At 38.4% G+C, this 22,021-nt stretch overlaps 1 protein-coding gene across 1 annotated transcript in view; it reads right to left on the reverse strand.

Annotated features, from left to right (window-relative positions):
- LRP1B (LDL receptor related protein 1B) overlaps positions 1–22,021 on the reverse strand; it is a 608,586-nt gene that overhangs the window by 233,697 nt on the left and 352,868 nt on the right. The window contains exon 7 of the mRNA XM_079310839.1: positions 20,967–21,129. Within this exon, the coding sequence (XP_079166965.1) occupies positions 20,967–21,129 (163 nt within the window). The remainder of the gene's footprint in view (positions 1–20,966; positions 21,130–22,021) is intronic.

Consider the following 22,021-nt stretch of genomic DNA (forward strand, 5'->3'; position numbering starts at 1 on the left):
TGAGAATGACAAAAAGTTTCCCATATCTTCTCTAATAAAAATTATTTATTTACATATTGTAAAAAAAGCTTAAAAAATATAATATTTGGTGGCTAAACACTTGTCTGGTGCGTTGGAGGAGTGGAAATACTTGAATTTGGAAGTACCAGACATTACATTATGATCTCATGTGGCCATGGTTTTCCCAAGAGTTTCCTTTTTCATGGTAACTGTAAAAGTTCCCAGGTTCACCTCAAAATAGAACAGAAAATCTTTTGCAGGAGAGAAAAAGCTCTCCCTATCACCTCGACTTCTGAAATATTAAGAGATAAAAATGAATTAACTTTCTTTGTAAACAAACAAAAAAACAATAAAGCCCAACCAATTTTGGTGCTAGATATTCCAGATATAAGGTTATTCCTTACTCCTCATACTTAGGAGCCTGAAAGAAACAGCTCAGAAGGGCAGTAGCTACAGTGTTTATTTTGTGTTTTCTTATCTGTTAAGGATATCCAGCTACCCTCATATACATGAACAGATAAACTGCTTCAAATGTTCACAATGTTTTAAACTGCACACTGCCATTATATATTTGTGAAAATACCAGCCATTTATAGAAATAAATAATTGGGCATAAAGCTCTTCCTTTCTCATAACAGATCACTGGACATCATGAGATGTTCATTAATCTTTGTTTCAGTTTGAATGGAACACATTCTGTTTGAAGCACAGAAATTGAAACCATAAGAGCAGAATACAGATGTGCTTTATTAGCAGCTGTTTTCCAAATGCATTCTCTGATGTCACATAACAAAGTCAGTGATCCAAGAAAGCTAAGAAATTCACAGGGTAAAAGGACTGAAAAGGATGATATTATTAAGCCTCCTTGCAGGTTTTCCTAATAGGAATCCCATCACTAATCAGTCATTCGTAACAAATACTCATTAATTGTCATCCTCCTCAAAGCACTCTGCAACAGGATGGTATTTTTAGAGGTGGGGAGGTTGAAATGTAGAACAGTGAGCTCACGGAACTGACAAGTATAAAAACAAGAAGAAAAATCAGTGTTTTTTTAGAGCTTACACCTGTGCCTTCCCCATCTGTTTATGGCTAGGTCTTTACTAAACACAGAGCAGGCAGAGTGCCTGGAGCTTAAACACCCCACGGGAGACAGAGATGTATTGGCATTACCTGGCTTGCCAGGTACAGCAAATATTTGCTTTCATTTCCCAAGCCCTGCATTGACACAAAATAATTTATAACTCTATTGAGTATAAATCTCAAAATAACCTCATTTGGCTCACTCAGAGTTTAGCTGATGTGCTGCAGAGGATGAGGAGGATTCTGTGAGCCTGTGACACACCCCAAGAATTGAGAAACACAAAGAGCTCAGTTCTGCCTTCTGCTGAACACATGTCTAGACAACTAGATAAAAGCTGAGTTTTGGTAAGGTTTTATGAAAACCTCCTCTACATTTCTTGTCAAGGTTTTAGGGCTCTGCTACAGGCATTACCACAGAGCCACAGTGGCAGCTGCTGTAATTAAGGCAAGCTGCTTGATTTTATCAAACATTGATGTAGGTTCTTTGGTTTCACCTTTCTCCAGACATATTTCTGTACAAAAGATTCTCTCCAAGGGATGTAGATTTTACAACTCAACAGCCTTGTACTCATAAGCAGTTGCTTAAATTTTTGGTGAGTTCCTGTTGGTTTTTGCATGCAGGAGGCAAAGTTCAGTTTTCAAGAACATCTACTTGCTATGAGAGAAAAATGCATTGACTCTCTGTGTTCTCCCACAAAACCACTGCCACATCACTGGTTACAGTAAATATTCCAATCAAAATATTAATATTCCAATTTAAATATTAATAATAGATGTACCACAGTTTCCCAAGAGCACTGAACATTTGTACAATAAAGCTGAAGACTGAGATTGTTCCACTTGCACAAAGTTTCTTTTCTAAATATTGAAATTTCTTTATATTCTCTCTTTATATCTGTGACCAGGACAAAAGAATACCCTTGCTACCTTTCTTTTTGTCCCCTAAATTCACACATTTTCTTCAAGTCTCTTTATCCATCTATTTTTCCCACACTACCTAGTTCCTTAACTATTCCTTAGCTTATTTATCTTCACCTCCCTGTTTCAGAGCACTGTCCCTTGACTGGAAGCCTCAAAGGTTAAACAGTCTCAGATGTCCCCATTTGGGAAATAAAATGTTTAATTCATCCAGCTTGTTTTTGAGATCTTAAGAGTCTGGCATTCAATAAAGAGTAATTGCATATTCTTGAAAAGAGCTCATGTTGCACATAGATAAATACACTGTATTTTAAGCACACAATGAATTTTAAAATGCATATAATGACTTGAAATATTTCTTCATTGCTGTCACAAAACTGTTTAAATTTATTTTTCTTTAATCTATCATGACTGTAGCTATAAATCCAGTGATGGAAAATAAGCATTTTCATTTGATTAAGCATTTTGAAGCAGCACTGAGTTTGGGGAACACTCACTTGAAGCACAAAATGAGAAATAAAATGACACAATGAAAGGTAAATGTCACCAATCTTATGATTAAAAATACAATTAGGGAAGACTTAAAACTAATTCTGCATGTGATTTCTTTTTTTTTTTTTTTTTTTTTTTTTTCCCCTTTAAACTGTACCATGTGCAAATATGCAACACAGAAAACTTCACCTACAGGGCATGGGCAGAGAAGTGACCTCTGACAAGTTCCCTGCAAAACATTCCTGGTGCCAACAGAGGTGTGGCATGACTTTTGCTTTTATTATGGAGGAGAATGGTGTTAGAAACAGAAAATATGAGTGAAAAATCACATAAAGCAAGACTGGAATGTCTAAACCCAGCAGCAACACAGGAAGGGCTCTCCACTGGAAATTATCAAGAGTTTTTAAGTCCTTTTTTTTCCTTTTTTCCTTTTTTTGCAATTAAATTAATGAAGTGATTAAAAAGTTTTCATGAGGCATACTTAGGAGAACAACATATAGCCCAGACAAAATATGTAAGGAAAACAGAATGGTTAGTCAGATTCCTCTCCCAAATAAAACTTCAGCATCTTTCCTTTTCACCCCTGATTTTATAGCATAATTCCTGTGCAAGTACCTTCCACAAACACCAAGTTCTTCAGAAAACCTAAAATGTAAAGACCAGTTTTCCTGCTAATCATTTTAGGGAAAGGAGGGAAGCAGAAAATCCAGGCCATGGACGTTCCCCAGGGCTGGAGGGTGAGTTCAGCATCCCCAGTGTGAGCCTGTCCAGCACTTGAGTGGCTTGGACCTGATGGTACTGGGTTTAAATGACTCTGTTTGCTTTCACAGAGAGGTAAAAAAAAAATGGAAACCAGGAGGCTGAGCTCAGCACTGCACACAAGAGGCCATTAGGGCTCCACTGAGTGCCAGCACTGCCCTGCCTAAAGGGGCTGACAGCCAATTTACCTTCCCTTATTTTCCATAATTCACAGGGACTGGCACTTCCCTGCCTGCACTTCCCTGAAAATATCTCTTCCAGAATGGTGCTGGTGTCAGGAGTCAGGTTTATGGGTGTAAAAAGAGCTGGGGCAGCTCTCATTTCACTCATTTTGGTTGCAAACAAGCAGTGACTGAGAAGTGTTAAGTACAATTTCTTTCTCCCCCAATCTCTCCCAGCCCAAATCGAAACATCTTTCCCCAGAGGTTTGGCACTGACAGTGACAGTCATTACTCCTAATACTGGAAAACAGTATCATCTCCCAAACTTGTAAGATCTCTGCTTAGAAAAGAAAGATTCTGCAATCTTCATCTCAGGGTTTTCTTACCATTTGCAGAAATCCATACTACACTGCAGTGCCAAAAGCTTCCTATCAACACCTGTGGATTTCAAACTGCAAATTAGGAGCTCTATTTCTCTGCAGTACCACGACAGCAAAATAAAGCACCAGCAGGACACCAGATGTGAAATGGTAGAGTTTTGTCTCATCAAGAAAAAATTGGGTCCTATCCAAAAGTAAGGGAAAATCGAAGCTTCTACAATTTGTGTAATTCTGCTCTATGTGAAGTGGCCCATTCATGGCTCATATTTTCTCTTTACCTAAACAAAAGTGGATTGCTTAAATTAAAATATAATTCAGCCATAGACAGTTAACAAATGGAGACTTGTGTCACAGCCCTAGGACAGTTATTTTCCCACCACAAAAATATGTTCCTCTCATTTTCCTTTGGGTGTTCAGATAGGTGCACATTTAGGAACACATAATCTGTCTGTGTGACTGTATGTAGGAAGACATTGAGTAAAAATGTCATTTACATAGGATCAGAGCTGCTTTCGAGCTGCTTGGAAGACTGAAAATGTTACCTAGGATTATATAATACACTCACATTTTGTAACTGCACATAATTACTTACCTGACAGTAAGACAGAAGCTACAACTTCATAAACATAGGAAAGCTGCTGTCATAGCTCTTCTATCTCCACTGTTTCTCCTTCAGCAGATAGAAAAGGGCTAAATTATCTTTCTCATCCATGGCAAACCTAATATCAGCTCTCAAACCTACCACATGCTGAGGAGAAAATACAGCCCAGGTGTCCCTGGTTATTATTAGCTGTCATATTTTTTTATTCTAGGAGGTCTGTAAGACTTCATTATCTGATTTTACAGTGGTACTTTACTGGTAACCAGTGAAACCAGGTAAAGAAGCACAAAAAGATGGAATTGTGCACTCTGGGAGGTTCAGACTGCCTGTCCTGGAGAGGGTTCTGCAGAGCAGACAGCCAGGTTCAAACTGAGGCCAACTCACCTTAACACCTGTAAATCAAAACTAAACCTGTGCCCTGGGAGCCATCCACAGATTGCAGGAATTTATAGGAATGGGCAGGATCACAGATTTTCTTTTTTCTAGTACCTCTGCCTGTCTGCAACAACCTAATGATGTTCTTCATGCTGAAGCTTTCTCAGCTTTGTTCTTCCTTTCCTTTTTCTCTCATTTTTTTTCCCCAAATAAGTTTGTCCACTCCTTGCATACTTTCATCCCCTCTCACCCAATTTTCTCCTTTTGCACTTTGAATTGTATCTGCTTGTCTGACCTCAGATTATTTTTACTGCCCTTTCTACAACCTGGCATTTCATATTGTCTTTTCCACACCTGTCCATACTCATTTTAAGCACCAAATTGTACTTTCCTTTCTACAGCTTTCCAATGTGATTTGAAATTGAAGAGAGAAGCAGTAGCCTCAAGACATTAAAACCCATCTATTTAAACTTGATCACAGAGAATGCTCTGTAACTGTGAAGTTCACATCTCTTTTTATGGTCTCTTTTCCCCTGGAACACCTATGCAGAGAAATATCATGGTAGAATAAAAAACTCATCATTAAGCCCCAGTATGTGTGAATATGGAGGCAAGCCAAAACATAAATAGATATTTGGCTTTTGGCAAGATAGTATTTGGCATTTAATACATCAAGAAGTAATCTGCATTGTATTTATTCAGCTGAGCATTTAAGGTGCATTTGAATGTGAGAGTGATAAATAGAAAGGAGTTACACAAACTGCAATCAAACTGTTTGCTATTCTAGGCCTCAGAATTACTAAAATAAAAATACAAAGAAAGTGCCAGGGCTGTTTCTATAAAGGATGCTTTAGGTAATACCTCTAAGGGTTTATTTGTAGGTGCAATTCTTTTTCTCCCAATGGAAAACTGCACCTCTGAGGCAGCTCTCACAAAATCTCATCTATGTGTGGTCTATGTATGGAATTACTTTTCCCATTCACCTTTTACAAACCCTCAAATGCAATCCAAAAATTTCCAAAGCTGGCTGGTAGCAAGCCACTTCAACAATCACAAAACCCACAGATCAGGCACTGACTCAGGCAAAATTCTTGTGATTGTACCTCATATTTAGTTTTGGAGTAATTTTTTGAGTGTTATACTGTGATTTATCTGCAGTCCAGCCCCAGTAAGTGGATTGCAGCTTTGTGTCCCTCCCCACAAGTCCAGGTGAATTAATTACCAGATATTTACATGTTGTTTGTCATGTGCTTATTCGTTACCTTCAGGGGACAGATGTTGAACAGCTGCTGAGGAGTCCAATCTTTTCTATTGCAAGCAAATAGCTTTGCATTTCTGCCTCAGATTTCAATCCTGGTCTTTCTGCAATATAACATTTGCCATTTACTATATTAGAGGATAATCCATGTTGCATTTGTTTACAAATCCAAATTTGTGCTACTTGGAATATAAAAATCCAGGATTTTTTTTTTTTTTTTTTTTTTTTTTTTTTTTTTTTTTTTTTTTTTTTTTTGTCTGCAACTTTCTCAATCAGTTGCAAGGGCTGAAAGAAGAATTTTCTGGAGATTTTTTGGCAGCAGCTGTTCCTCTGATTTGCTTTCTCTAACTTACTATGCATTGCAGTCAGTCCTACAACCCCTTTTCCATACATTTACTTGAATGAGAATGCCCAAATTTGTGTGCACCTTTTTAACACGTGGAGTTTGAAACCACTGAAGCAAAAGGAAAAGAAGTGTCAGTATACACACCAGTACTGTATTTCTCTAAGGAGAAAGAAAGGAAACTGTCAGCTGACTGAAATCCCAGTTTGTCCTTGCTGGTGATTTATGGAACTCAGATCTTTACTTTGCAGGAGCCTGGAGGTCAGACCTGTTGCTGCAGGAATGGAGCAGGCTGCTGACTGCTCACTGAGGTGTGAGACATGGATAAATCCAGGCAGCCAAGCCACAGCCCTGTCCCCAGGACACTGTCATGGTCTCCATGGCAATGTTTGCCCCAGGATGAGTGTCCTGATGTCAGTGACACAGCTCTGGTACTTTAGGCTGGGACTTCTCACACCCTCCTGCAACCCTGTTAACTGCTGAGTTTGTTAGGGCTAAATGATACATCTTAAACCAAACACAACAGGCATTCATTCCGTATTTAAAGTGATATAACAACTGAGCATAGCTTAGAAAGAAATGAAGAAAAGCGTTTTTAAGAACAGCACATTGTGAGAGATGATTGGAGCTTGCCTGTGAGTGCCTGCAGTAAGTACATGATCACTTTGCTGTTGCTATTTTTAATTGTATTCTTGCTATCCTGGAATGCAAGCAAAACTCTTCATAACAATATTAGCATTTCATCAGCAGCATCACCTGCTGCCTTCATCTGTTAATGCTGATGCCTCCAAGGTGACACAGCTCATTGTGTTTGGGCAATAAAGCAGCCCCAAACATGCAGCAGTGAGAATCTCACAGAGGCAAAAGCAGCACCTGGCAGAGCCCAGAAAGCACCGTGGGGCACGAGGACCCTGTCTGGGGAAAGCTGCACTGACAGCACAGAGCACTCACTGCTGGATGTGTCACTGCTCACACCTGTCAGTGGCCCATGAAGTTCATTACAATTAATGTTCACTGCAGAACTTTATGGCTGGTATGGACAGATGAACCAGGGACTTGATTAACAAGCTATGGACTAAATGGAAATATTTCTGAGGCCCATGTTTCTGAAAAATATTAATGGACTTCAGTCGAGTAATATTTCCTGTTACTAACTGGCAAGATGAAAGCAGATCATACACAGCCATACCTCTAGGGAGTACATGAGATGAAAGAGATGAATATACTTATCCAGTCCTGTGGTCTGTGTGTGGGTATTTACAGCAATAAATCTCTTGTCAGAAAGCTTTTGCATTCTATCTCTCAGCATCTGCACTTCTGCCACAACAGTCTTATCCAGTATTTGGGAATTATTTTTGGGTTTTTTGGGTTTTTTCCCCTGTTTACAGAAGGGTCAAAAGCCAGCTCAAACATTATTGTGCTGAGAGGCAACTGCTGCCAGCTTTACCCTCCTCTGTCATATAACATTGAGGTGATGACAGACAGGAGTTCACACTCCCCACACTCTGGCAGCTGTGTCCCTCTGCACCTTCCAGTGTCACTTTAAAAAATGGAAGTGGAGACACAGTAGAATTCATTTTCTAAAGTTCTGCTGGGCATCAGAAAAGTCTCTTTTAGAATAATGAACAACGTGCCCAAGAATATAGGACACATCTTGCTTTGAAAAACAGCACTGAAAAGTAAGAGATGGCAAGGAATATGGAGAAGGGAAAAAGACATCCCACTGTTCCAGCTGAAATAGGATGCAGTTGAGTAGGATGTATAAGAAAAGCTGTCTGTATAGTGTGATTTCAACAGAAGCTGAACCATCCCAATGGCTTCCCCTATACAAAATCCCCCTTTTATAATGCCTCTTTATAATGACTAATGACTCATCTACACAGAAACAAGACAGGGAAAACCTGGATGTGCAAGAGCACTTCAGGAAAGGATGCAAGTGATGAGGCACTGACAGCTGGAAGGGCACAGAAAGAACAGGAGCAGAAAAAAAAATGTAACAAGAAGAGGAAAATCAAAATCATGACATCATTTTTACCAAGGTAACACCTGACCAGAATCTGGACTCAAGACAGTTTTATCACAGCACCAAGGAAAAAACTCTAGAAAAAAATAGCAAGTATTACACTGAAGTGTTTGCAATGCAAAACAAACTTCCCTACTTTCATCAGCTTTCTAGGAAAATGGAGACCAAACAGAGATTATTTAGAGAGCAACAACTAAATAATCAGAAGTTTGGATGAAGGAGGTGGTGGTGGGGAACCAATTAAAAAAAAAAAAAAAAGAAAAAGTCATAAGAAGTTTTCTTAGTCTAGAGTAAAAGAAGTGTGTACTTGTTGTCCTGAAGTAGCTAAAAAGTCACTGCAAGAAGAGACAAATAAACTGTTCTCCTTGCCAGCTCATAGGATAATTAGAGACAATAATCTTAAATTGACAAAGTCATATAGTTCATGCAATCTCCTCTCTGAATATTATGGATTTTGAAATTTAGACAAAATCTTCTTGTAGAATGTCACAGTCTCATTTATTCTGCTTTTAAAAAATGTGATAAAATAGGCAACTTCTCAACCTCTACCTCTAATCTACTCCTTTTCTATGCAAACTGGACAAGGTAGAGCAGGTATGGGTCTATGTAACTTATCTCCAGGCTGTGAGATAAGTAAGAACAAAACAAAAATAAAAAAGCACATTAAAATGTTACAAGTGCAAATGCAAGCATTCAAACGTTAGCAAGCATTACGATTGCTGTGTTGCCTTAAATTATCCCATGATATGAGCAATCAAAATTCTTTGATCACATCTACACTGATTATTATTTCAAAACAGCCTCCTCATGCTCTGAGGATTGACTGCTGCTTCCTTACATAATGTGCTGCCTCACACCCTTGGACAGAGATGCATTTTGTGCAAACCCTGCTCGGAATGCAAAGCTGCTCATTTCCAAACAGGCACTTACCAGTGTTCACACCTCTGTCTCTGATTGCTTCCCAGACATTAATGAATTCTTCTTCACAAAATCCTCCCCAGCTTAAACGAAGTGAACCTCCCACAGAATTTAAACCACAATTTCAAACCCACCCGGTAATTATGAGTTCTCAAGTTAAGTCTGATGTTTCAGAGCCTGATTCTGCCTGTGACACTGAGACACTGTATTTTCAAAACCTCATCCCAAAGCATAAGGCAGCTCAACACAGCCAAAACTCCTGCCTGAGAACATGGGTGGCTCATCAAATGTTATTTCTATGGTTATATATAATTATATTAAACATACTTATGCAGCAGTATTTTGCAGAATATTGGGCTAAAATATTTCACCAGGAAAAGGCAGGAATCCTTTCCTAAAGTCTTGGAAATCATACACAAACACACACACACACATATTATGTAAGTAGCCTCATTTCAGCCAGCGAACAGTCTCAGCTGTTCCCTGAATTGGGTATGACCTGTGGGCATTCAAACCTTTCAGAATAAAGCCACCAGCATATTGAAAGTTTAAGCACACATGCAAATTCCAATATTAAGGTTTCACTTTTGAAAATGACAGAATATACATCACGTTTTTCGAAGTGGCAGCTGCATACACCAACACCAAAGTATTGTGATCTACTAAAATATTGCTGCATTCAGAAAACCGTATGTGAAAAGTAACAGAACAGTAATTTAACAAGGAGATTCATACATAAAACAAACAAACAAATAAATCCTTGAAATTTCAGAATATGCAATGTTTTTACATCCGTAAACCATGTCAGACACTCAAGAATCCAAACAAGAGCTTGGCTTGGTGTAGTCAACCGATTTCTGTTCCAATTTAAATATTTTGGTTAGAGGTCTGATTTTTTGTTGAAGGCAGAGTAATCCCTGTTGGGAATGCAGTTTGCTTATTCTCCTCTCCTTCTGCTCAGCCAGAGGAGCTGTGCCAGCAGAAAGCACAGTGTGTTTCCATTCTGCTGGAGGAGAACAGCCAAGAGGTGGTGCTGTGCAATTCCTGGCTCTGGAGAAGTCTGTCAGCAAAACTGTGTGTTTGTAAAACTTACAAAGCTCCCAGACTGCAAGCCGAGGTTTCTCAGCATGTAAAAAAGGCAGTGAGTTTCAAATACTCTACTATTAATAGGTATTTTCATTAAATATCTGTTGAAAAAAGATCTCTGAGTATTTTGGTTTGGGGTTTGTTGATTTGCTGTCACATCCTAATGAATAAAACTCATCTAAACAAAACTGAAGCAGAGTCAATGAGATTATTTTTTAACTCGATGGCCTTTTCCTAGACTTCCCTGTGCTAAAAGTTTGCATCCTCAGTGAGCTAATTACCCATTGATTCAAAGTAAACAAGTTTCCAAGTGCCAGCCTGGATACTGCCCAAACTCCTAAATTCTGTTCCTTAGAAACACCAAGACTGAGGCCAACTGCAGATTTGGACCAAGTTTCTTGTGTGCACATTAACGTGTCTGTGTGTGAAAATGAACCAACTAGCTCCAGCTAACTGGTAATGAGCAAACTTTAAAAGGTTTAGAAGTTTCTGACACAGAGGATATTCACTGCAGAAACAAGAGCCAGAATTATTGACATTTATTCTTCTAGCACACCATTCTTTGACATCAGAACCTTACAGACCTGCACACACATCTATCCTGATGGGAAATCCAAGCCTGAACACCCCTTCCAGACACACAGTCCCAAAAGTGTCCCTAATGACAGAAATTCCAACTTTTACATCACTTATATGCTAAGGTTGCCTCAGACTTGATTTTTTTTCCTCTACTTACCAGTAGCTGTTAATTAAAATTGTTTTCCCTGTTCTTTCCTTAATAAGAATTAAAATCTACCTTGCTATTCTACCAGTCCTTTACAGGATTAGTATGGATTTTCTCTCCTAGAATAGGTTATCACAGTTCCTGCAAGTTTTCCTGCACAGGCCATGAGGTTTTTACATTTTTTAATTTCCTATTAATATTTCCAGATTTCCTCCAGCTTTTCTCTATCTTCCACCAAAAGGGGTGATGTTGCAGGTGAGCTCCAGCAAGGTATATTCACACTACTGAGCACAGCAATGAAGCCACTGACATGCAAATAAACCTCAACAAAAAATAAAATTAGAAAATCAATATATATTAAAAAAACAGCAATCCATGTAATCAGCCCTGAGAAAACAGCAATTCCATCAGGATGATGTCATCACACTGCTGATGAATTAACTGAATTTGTCATTTTTGTTACTCTGGGTGGTTCTGGTTAATCCAGAGCAAGAGTAATGGACTCAATGATCCTTTTGGGTCCCTTCCAACCCAGAATGTTCCATGATTTAGTGTTTTTATGCTTCAGACATGGCATGTGCACAGGTGGTTATTTAACTTGTAGGAAAAGAATGGCATGAGCTTATTAGAAAATTCATGGTTTGCACAATTTTGCATTACTGCAATACTAAGACTCAGTTAAAAACCACAAGAAATGTGTGGGTTGCACTAGGAAAACAGATTTGGAAAACTCTGTAACACCATCATACACTATCTGTGTTAAACATGAGCATTTTGTTTCTGTTTTCATATTGTCCATTTTAAAGGAAAAAAACCTACAACTCTATCAGTATCTATCTGTATACACATGCATATTTTAAGTCCAGAATAATACAAGTACTTCTAAAAAAAACCCAAAGGTCCTAAGCAGCTATATTTTCAGTTCTGCTCTTCCACTCATGCAGTGCTCTAATTCATATCAGAATATCAGAACCTGTCTTCAACAAAAATGACCTTACAGAAGCTGGTTAGATAATAAGACAATCAGGTAATAAAATAAAAAAGGAAAAAAAAAAAGGAGACTTCAAATGGACATGAACATAATGTCCATGCATTATGGAGTCTTAAACTCCCATTTATATTCTCATTCAGAAACAAAGTGGCCTCAATTCTCTCCAGCTTAATTGCTTTCAATTTGAAGAAAATCACTGATAGGGTGCCTTAAATCATGTAGCTTTAGCCTGGACATCTCAGTCATTAAAGAAAAAAAAAAGAAAGGAAAAAAAAAAAAGTATTTCAAGACTTTAATTCCAAGAAGAATAACATGTCCATTTCTGAGTCTCCCTCACAAAAAACAAATTCTAATTCATAGATCTGTGGTAATTTCAGTAAAAGAAGAGCATTTTGAGCAATAGTTTACTTAGTGAAGGTCTGAGGGATGTGAGGACAGGCAGCAGAGGAACCACTCCAGGCACAGGGGAGGGTGTGAGGCTGGGTGGGAGCAGGTGCTGGATCAGCTGTGGGTGGCCCCAGGCAATGCAGCTCACCAGTTTCATTTGTGCTGCTGCTGCTCTTGTGCTCAGCCTGGTTTGCTGGGGCAGTTCTGGTTTTTAGGGCCCCAAAGCACCAGGCAGAGCTGCTTTGGGTCATGAGGATGCTGTGATTTGACAGCTCATCTCTCCAGGAGAACCTGAGCCCACTGGGAGAGACACAGCACTGCCTTCCTCCTCTGGATCAAACTTTGATAAGTGAAGAAAAGTTTTACTCACAAGCTTTTTTTTTTTTTTTTTTTTTTTTTTTTTTTTTTTTTTTTTAACAAACCACAGCTATCGTGTGATTCCATAAATGTTTTTGTATTCCCACTGATTTTTTTTTCCATACTTGCTGACACTACTCAAATATTGTTCCTCTTAGTAGCAATATAAGAAATCCATTACTGGGCACACACAGCATAAGAAAAAGAGCTCACTTTAGTTCATGCTTCATCAGTATGACTCTAGTTAGCTTTTTATTCTCCAGGCAATATTGCTGTAATACCAAGTCTCAGAACATCAGTTCTGAACTATTCTAATAACATTGCCAGTGTTCACTTTGCCAGCTCTTTCACAAAGGATTATTATCAAAACACACATCCTTTGTCACTGCTATCAGCACCTGCTTTTTCTCTGAATGCAGCCTGGTTTGGGCACTAAATACAGCCACACCTTCAGGGTATGTATAGAAGACTGGAAATTCATTATACTCATCCATTTTTATTTCCAGCAATGCTGGATTAATGAAAAGTTAGGAACAATAGCAAACACACATCATTACTTGAGAATATGCACGTCCCTGTTCAAGCCTATTCTATTTTTATTGTTTTGATTATAGATGTCACTTTAATCCAGACCAGTAACTTGACATTGTTAGCAAGTCCCTTTTTGATGCAGTTAGATCACATTCTTGGTGTTTTACTTCCTTCAGTTTTGTCAGTGACTCTGAGTCCTTTTCCACTGAATTAGCTGACTTTTTCGTACAAGTTCATATCTTATCAATCAAATTTCATGTATCTATTTTTTGGTTTTCTGAAAAAGAGCCATAATTTCTCCTATTTTCTGTATGCACATGAGTGCAGAATTGTCTTATCATTTTATTTTGGGAAGGAGAGCAGGTGTTCAATACCCCTTGATTATTTTTCTTACCAAAAGCAGCAGCCACATGGTTTTCCAGTTAGCAGACTTGTGCCACTGCACTGAAATAGAAATTTCAAGAGGGAAAAGATCCAGGGGAAATGCAAAGGTGAAAGAGTTTTCTATCTCAGTTTAGTTACAACAATTAAAATTAAAAGATGGAATAGCACAAAACTAGAAGCAGTTTTGTAAAACCTGAGATCAGACAAAAATCTTTTAATTTTTCATCTTTTTCTAGCAAGTAAAGGGACAATAAAAAAGTAGAAATCATTTTAAAAGGGTGATTTTGGTTGTTTTTTTCTTTGTTTCTCTCATCTAATTTTGCCTCCTCTATTATACCATCTCTAACTGTTCACAGCTTGAAAAAGGTTGTGGAGGGGAGGATGAGCAACAAAATATGAATTCTTAATGAAAACCTTCATATTATGATTAGTTACTACAAAGTTCTTCATTTTTGTTTGTTTGAGGTTTTGTTTGTTTGTTTTCTCCTTGTTTGCTTTCTGGTTTTTTGCTTTGTTTTGGGGGTTTTTTTTTTGAGGTTTTTTTTTTTTTTTTTTTTTTTTTTTTTTTTTTTTTTATGAAGAAGATTCCTTTTCAGGTCATCTTTAAAACTTTTTTGAAGTGAGTGGGCCTTATATGTATCCTGCATCTCTTTGAAAATCTTTGTGACAAGAAAAGGAACTGAGCTCTTTTAATAATGGCATGTTATTAAACCACTAATGATTTGGCTGTTTAAAAGCAAGCTTTAATGATTATAACTCTCCTCTTTGATCAGCAGAAAATGATGACTAATCTGAGAGGCAAAAAAGAAACCAAAGTTTTAAGACTGAAAGTCTCTCCTAAACCTACTGGCTGCTATAAAAGCTCAAAGGTAAGAGAGTAAAAAGAGAATAAAACAGGCAGCAGACAATAAGTGCAGATATTTTATTTTTACCCTGAAATACTCCCCTGCCTAAATAACAATGAAGCAAATAAAGGAAAAAAATGTATGGCTTGACCTCTCCTCCTTTTTGAATTTCTACTCTTCCTCCACTGCCAGAATTTTCACCTCTCTCCAGGCAAATATGAGGTGAATGCAAATTCTATTCATTGTGACTAATACAAATTGCATTTATAGTCTGATTTCTCTCTCTCTCTCTTTATTTATTTATTTATTTATTTATTTATTTATTTATTTATTTATTTATTTATTTATTTTAAGACATAGGTACAGAAAGAGAAGAAAAACAATTTACTAATGAAGGATTTCAGGGCTGTCCTTGGGATCTATCTCAACAAACTGTCCATCAGAGACCTCACCCATCTTTTGTCCAAAATCCCACCAAGCAGGGCAGCTCTAACTGGCTTACATGTCCACCCATGATGCCAAACTGGTTGAGTTGCCAGCCCAAAACTCCTTCTATTTATATCTTCAATCTCTTTACCTCATTAAGGGCTGTTGTCCATCCTCTGGGATGCTTTTCCATATCCCAGGCACCATTTCCTGTGCATGGCTCTCTAATAGGGAAAACTTTCCCCATTCCCTTCGATTTTTAGTGAAAAGTGCTCAGTGGACCTTACATTGCATTTTGGTCTGACCAAGAAAAGCAAACATCCCACAAGGATGATCACACCCAGCTTGAGAAAGAACATTTGCAAATGTTGCAAAACCACCTGAATGTCAACAGAGCTCACATGACCAACCCCCAATTTCCTCCTCTTACCTCTACCAGATTTAAGAGGTAAAACAAATTCAAAACTAAAACTAAAGAAACAAACAAGAGGAGAATTAGCTCTTCTGATTTTTCTTCTACATCCCTTAAATATGGTATTTTAAAGGTGTTCAACTCTGTTCTTATACAGAAAGCTGAATTTCAAAATGTCTTCTTACCCCCTTGCATCCTCCCGTCTTCTGAAATTTTAGACTGAGGCAAATTTCCCTATGGTGCTTCACACAATGACATTATGTGTTTTTAATTGTCACTATTATTTTCATACTGTGGCTTTGATTTGAGCCACAGAAGAAATTTGTGCTTAGCATCTTCAGACTCAAAGACGAAGTCCACAAAATAATATTTTTTATATTTTTTCCTCAGAACAAATTTCTGAGATGATGAAGTAGACAACTTCAGCTGTTAATTCTTCACTTGTTTCCCTTGCTCCCCTTTGAGAATCCCAGAGGTATCAACTGATTGCTATTACAGATTTTAAAATGCATCAGAGTACTTTTTTTGATGTTGTGCATTTGTTTGTTTTTTTCCTGAATCACTAACATTACCAAGAAATGGTACATAACACCATAACATAAATAGCTATTGTTCTTCAAACATCAGCATAACACAATCTCTTCTTGTATGCATTTACAAATGTTGTGTGGAAGAAATAAGCAGTCTGTGTTTTTTTGTATTTCTACACCATAGCAGAAGGAAAAGCCGATTAAAAGATTTATTCAAATATTTACATGACACACACTGTTGCAGTATTAAAATGTGAGCTTGCTCCTTTTACAAATCTCTTTAGAAGTCTTTTCTTCTCCCCTTTGCTCCTAAAGCAACTTTTAAATGGCAGACACAAATTATTTCAGCCTGTAATTGTGCATCCTCTCTGGTTCATCTCTTCCTCTTCCTCTTCTTCCCCTAACTCAACCTGCTTTCTATATTAACTTGTAACATGCCCTGACAGCCCAGAAAGCCACCCAGGTCCTGGGTGCATCACAAGAAGAGTGGACAGGTCAAGGTGAGGCCCCAGCTGCAGAGCTGCCTCCAGCCCTGGGATCCTCAGACAAGGAAGGACATGGAGCTGCTGGGATGAATCCAGAGGAGGCCACAAAGATGCTCCAAGCGCTGGAACCCTCTGCTCTGGAGTCAGCCTGGGAGATCTTGGGGTGCTCATTGTGGAAAAGAGAAGGGGAGAGCTCAGAGCTGCTGCCAGTGCTCCGGAGAGCTGGAGAGAGACTGGGGACAAGGGATGGAGGGACAGGACAAGGGGGGTGGCTTCAAACTGACAGAGAGCAGAGCTAGAGCAGAGATTAGGAAGAAATTGTTCCCTGTGAGGGTGGTGAGGCCCTGGCACAGGGTGCCCAGAGAAGCTGTGGCTGCTCCATCCCTGGAAGCGTCCAAGGCCAGGTTGGATGGGGTTGGAGCAGCCTGGGATAGCAAAGGTGTCCCTGCCATGGCAGGGGGTGGAACTGAATGAGTTTTAAGGTCCTTTCCAACACAAACTATTCTGGAATTCTATGATAATTCTATAGATGTTCACACAGGAGGTGTCTAAGCCATTTCCTTATAACAATTACTGCTCTAGTCTCTGCTCCACATCCTTCCACACTCCAGTCTTGCTCTGCACATCCTCTTTGCAATGTCACCCCACATAATCTCTAGTCACATCTCCATATGTACAGACAGTTTTGTCAGTGGATGCTACATCACTACCCTCCACATTTCAAACCTCCTGCCTGAAGTTCATCTTTTCCCATAAGCCTGGGAAATAAAGTAGAAAGTGATGGCTGGCATGCCAAAAAGCATCACAACCATTGGTACAAGCTGCACATTTCTGGAACCAGGAAGTTGCAGCCTCATCTGCTTTTCCTGTCCTGTCCCCATTTTCTGGCATTTCCAAAGAAATCAGAAAATGGGTATGAGGAGAAATTAAGACACCCTGCTATTTATGTTACACCATGTATGTCAGATGTCTGAGGAGCACGACCAGGAAGGAAATGCTGGAACTGTGGCACATCCCCCCTGCTCCAAAGTATTTCTGCTTTGTAAAATGGTGCAGTACATTCTCCATGGCCATTGTGGTGCAGTGGAAGGCAACAATTTACCTTGAACACTGGAGGCAATTAAGTAGGCATATTTACAGAATAAATACAAAGATGCACATAGTTAGTATTCCATAATAATAATTCCTAATGTTCCTAAATGCATTCAGATATCACATAGCTTGAGCAACAGGCATTTTATGCTCCTTATTAAATACAAAGAGATGCACAGTCATTAAAAAAATATAAAAAATGCTCTGTGTAGATATATTTAGCTGGTTGTGGCAGAGCTGGGAGAGAACCTAAATCTGATCTATCCTCTAGTGAGTTTTAAATGTGTTACCTTCCCTATCATCAATGTCTGGTGATCAAAGTCTCATGAATATGCCAATGAAATATTGGCTGGAATACTTTGAAAAACCATTCCCCATGAGTACAGCAGGGCTGAACTGAGGATCTCAGCTAAACCCATTCTAAGTCAGCTTGCATTTGTTTTGTGTTGACAGTCAGCAGCACCATCATCAATTTTACACCAATTTCATGGCCCAGCAAAAGTAATCACTTCTATTTCTTGACCACTGAAGAAAAGAAGTCTCATATTAAAATTTATCAAAGCTATGAACTGCAGACATACGGAGCCAAACATCTTAGTTCAAAGGCATTTGATAGATAATATATTATTGTAAAACAATTTATTCTCCCTCTCTGTTCCCAATTGCCACTTTATTTCCTTCTCTCCTTGTCCCAGTTTTCCTTCAATCCATGTTTCACTGCCATGTCTGGGCTCTGAAGTGCTCCCACTGATCAGTGGAGACTCATTCTGTGCCCCTGGAAATGCTTAACACAGCTCTGATACTTCACTGTGTTACTCTTGATTGAAAATTAGTTGATGTAAGAGATGAGTATCAGCACTGCAAAACCTCTAACTGGGTAAGTTACAGGTTCACTGGGGGAAGCAGATATTTTTCTGGTGGGTGTGCATTAGACATAGTCTGGAATAACCAAAATATCAAACACAGTTCAGATTGATAAAGTGCTGAAATCCTGCCAAAGTAACATGCTTAGCTGAGAAACAGAGCAAATGTGGCTCTTCAGGAGATGTATGAATAGCAAATCTTTCTTCTCTCAATTTCAAATTCAGTTTTATGAGAATAAACTTTCATGAAAAGTTCTTTCACTCCCTGTATGATATGAAAGAAGCTTAGAGCTCAAGTTCCATTGTAAGTTCATAGGAGAATATATCAAAATATCACCCCTAAACATCTAACAGAACTTGCAGGCACAGAGATGTAAAATTAACCAAACTCAGAAAAGATATCCTTGAGTGCAGTGAGGGGAACCATTTGGAATGAGCAAATTTTCCACTATGCCTTGGTTGTTTTATGGATAAAAGCAGAATTTCTGGTTCATGACACAACTAAACTCCTTCCACATGGATGGGAACATGCAAGAATAGCAGGGCTTGGCCTTGTGCTGCTACAGGAAGTTTATCACAGACATAAAGGCTTGGGATCACACTCTAAATTTCTTAGAATTGGAAATGGTTTCCTCTGTGCAAACAGCAACTCATTCAGAGCTCACCTTGCAATATAGGTTTTAGGGCAGATGCTTTTGTGTTTTTTTAAATAAAATAAACCCACCAAATTCTCCAGACAGCAATACCACCCTAAAATTCTGACACCACAATGAGTCACAACTATGATCATCATGAAAGAGTTAAACGAAAAAAAGAAAGAAACAAAAGACAACAGAAAGGATCAGGAGATTTTTAAATAGCCAGAATGCTTTTTCATTATCTGTTTGCATCCTGGATCAAAACCCAGTCAAAACCAAACATGATTAATATATACATTGGGGTTTAGCAGTTAAAATGTGTGTTAGGTATCCAATTAACAGAACAACACTTCAGATAATTAATAAAAATGCAAAAAAAAACCCAGTAATGAAATAACTGCTGAACTGCAAAACATGTATTCTGAGAAAATTCTCCACACAGTGCTTTCACCACAAAATAAATGGAGCTTGTTTAATAAGAATCACACTGTAAAGTGCCATGATCACCTGCAGCCTTTCCTACAGGTCAGCACTTCCCTGTCCCTAAGCTGCCACTCTTGAGCTGGCACATGGCACTGAGCTGGTGACTGAGCTGGAATGGTTTGTAGCCAGCAGATAACAACTGAAGGGAAACAGCCTCTCATGTTTCTGTCCCTCCTCACAAAACCAAAGGCTTGGGTACAATTCTTATATCCCTGACAGAGAAGATTAGCTAATGGCAAGCTTTGGATTCATCCAGTAAATCCAGCAAAGAATATACAAGTAAAGACACAGAAAAAAAGGGCTGCTGTCAGCAAATTTGAAAGCTTCAACTTCTTTCAGATCACAACTTGCAGAAAATCAATTTCTACATGAATTTTTATTTTTTTCTTTTAGAACAACTCTGCAGTCAGATCAAGTCAGGCTTACCATCTGCTGCAGAGAAAAATACAGCTCAACTCAAGATCACATTATCAAACTTCTTTGTAAACTTTACATGCAAGCTGTTCCTGTCAGAATTGAAGTCATTGTGATAATGCTTCTTAATATTCGTTCAGGCTTTAAATAAAGACTGACAAAAGTCCACATATGGATGACAAGCTGTTCTACTGTAAATATTTTTGTATTTGTTGAGAAGGGGCTTATGGCAGTTCAGGACATATTCCATCAGGGATTTTGGTCTGAGCTACTTAGTGACTAATAAAACCGAGATAAAATCCTTGTTCAAAACTCCTCACCAAAATTTAGTTTTAAATTAACTTGATCCCATTCCTATTCTTATCTAGTTATGCTTGTGCATCGTTGTTGTTTAAAAACTTTTCCCAGCTGGTGGATATTATAGAATGGAAGACATTTAGTACTTGGTATTTTAAGCAAGGCTTAATTCCCCACTGGCACTGGATGAAGCTATCTGTGGAGCAGAAAAAGCAAATACAATGTAATTTTACCATTAGAGCTGACCCTCTAAAGCACAGTAAAAATTATTCCACTTTTTTTTTTTTGTTTTGTTTTTTGTGTGTGTAAATAAACTCATTAAACTAATTTCCAATATTCCTGTACATGTGGGGATATAGCATAAAAATCCTCCAAAAACTCCTTTCTCACATCCTCTAGTTAAAAGCATAACTTACAGAAAAGCAAACACCAAAGCAAATGTTGTGACAAGTAAGGATTAAATTGCTTTTTCAGTTTTGATTCCATTTTGAGAAGTCACAGGGCACGTAAATTATTATAAATTAACACAATTAACTATTTGCTCCAAATTCATTACACCTTATTGCTTTAGCATAGCAACTATGCAAGCAGCTCAATACGGCAAAGAAAAAAAATAATTTTTAAAACACCTGCATGAAACAGATGCATTATGTGCAGTCACAGACAAGCATACCTCACATGAAATAAATCCTAGAGCAAGGAAAGGAGCTTACCCTGCTATTGGATCAACAGCTATGGCCTTGGGGTTGCTCAGGTCCAGCTCGATGAGGGTCACACACACTGACCCATCCTGGCTGCAGACAAAGATCCTGCCACTGACATGATCCACAAAGTACAAATTCCCCGTGATCCAGTCGATGGCTATTTGCTGAACATCTGCCAAAAAAATAAATAAAAAAGGGAAGGTAAGAAAGAAGAAGGAGCTCAGGAGTGCAGTTTCAGTGCAAGTGAGCAGCTGCTGGCTGCTCTGCCAGCAGATGCTCCACTCACTTAAAGAGCTCCAGCTGCTTTACATCTATTCTATGCTTCTAACAAGAAATCCAATTCTCAGTACACAAAGAGGGGTTGGGGACAACTTTTCCTTTTTAAGTGCAGACATCTGATTGCAACTGCAGTGGTATGAAAGATACACATTTGTTTTGGGCTCTGTTAAATATTTTTGTCATTGTGATTTTTTCATGGTGTTCTCAGAAGCAACACCACTGAAGGATGGTGCACCTGTGAAAGGGCTGAAACACTGGTGGGGCCAGAGTGCTGTGGGAAGGCAGCTCTGAAGCCACTCTGAATTTAAAGTTCTAAGATGTCTATTAAGGCCTGGGGATGGGACATTAGTAAAAGTTAAAAGAGTGTTGGTTATATTTGAATGGGACTAAAAGCACACCAGAAATACTTAAAATAAATAATATTAAAAAATGTGATAGGCACATCTAAACCCACTTTATCTATTAATTAATTTTCATTTAAAATACTTTTTCTTGTAGTTTTGGAGTATCTGGATGCTGCCAGATTTCTGGTAATTGCCACAAGAAGTGGCATTGGAGTAAATTTTTACTGTGATAATATAGAGACATTCACTAACAACCAAGTTTTCCTTCTCAGGACACTGTGGAAACTTCACAGCACCCTCACACAACTGCTCACTTTGTTCTTTTCCTTGTGGGATCCTGGAGCCTCTCTGTAAATGTCTTATAAATCAACTGACCTGCTTATACACCATTTTAATAGTTAATAACTATCTTAATAGTTGTTATAGTAAGCAAAAGGACAA

Source organism: Erithacus rubecula, assembly GCF_903797595.1.
Source record: "Erithacus rubecula genome assembly, chromosome: 8".
NCBI lineage: Eukaryota > Metazoa > Chordata > Aves > Passeriformes > Muscicapidae > Erithacus > Erithacus rubecula.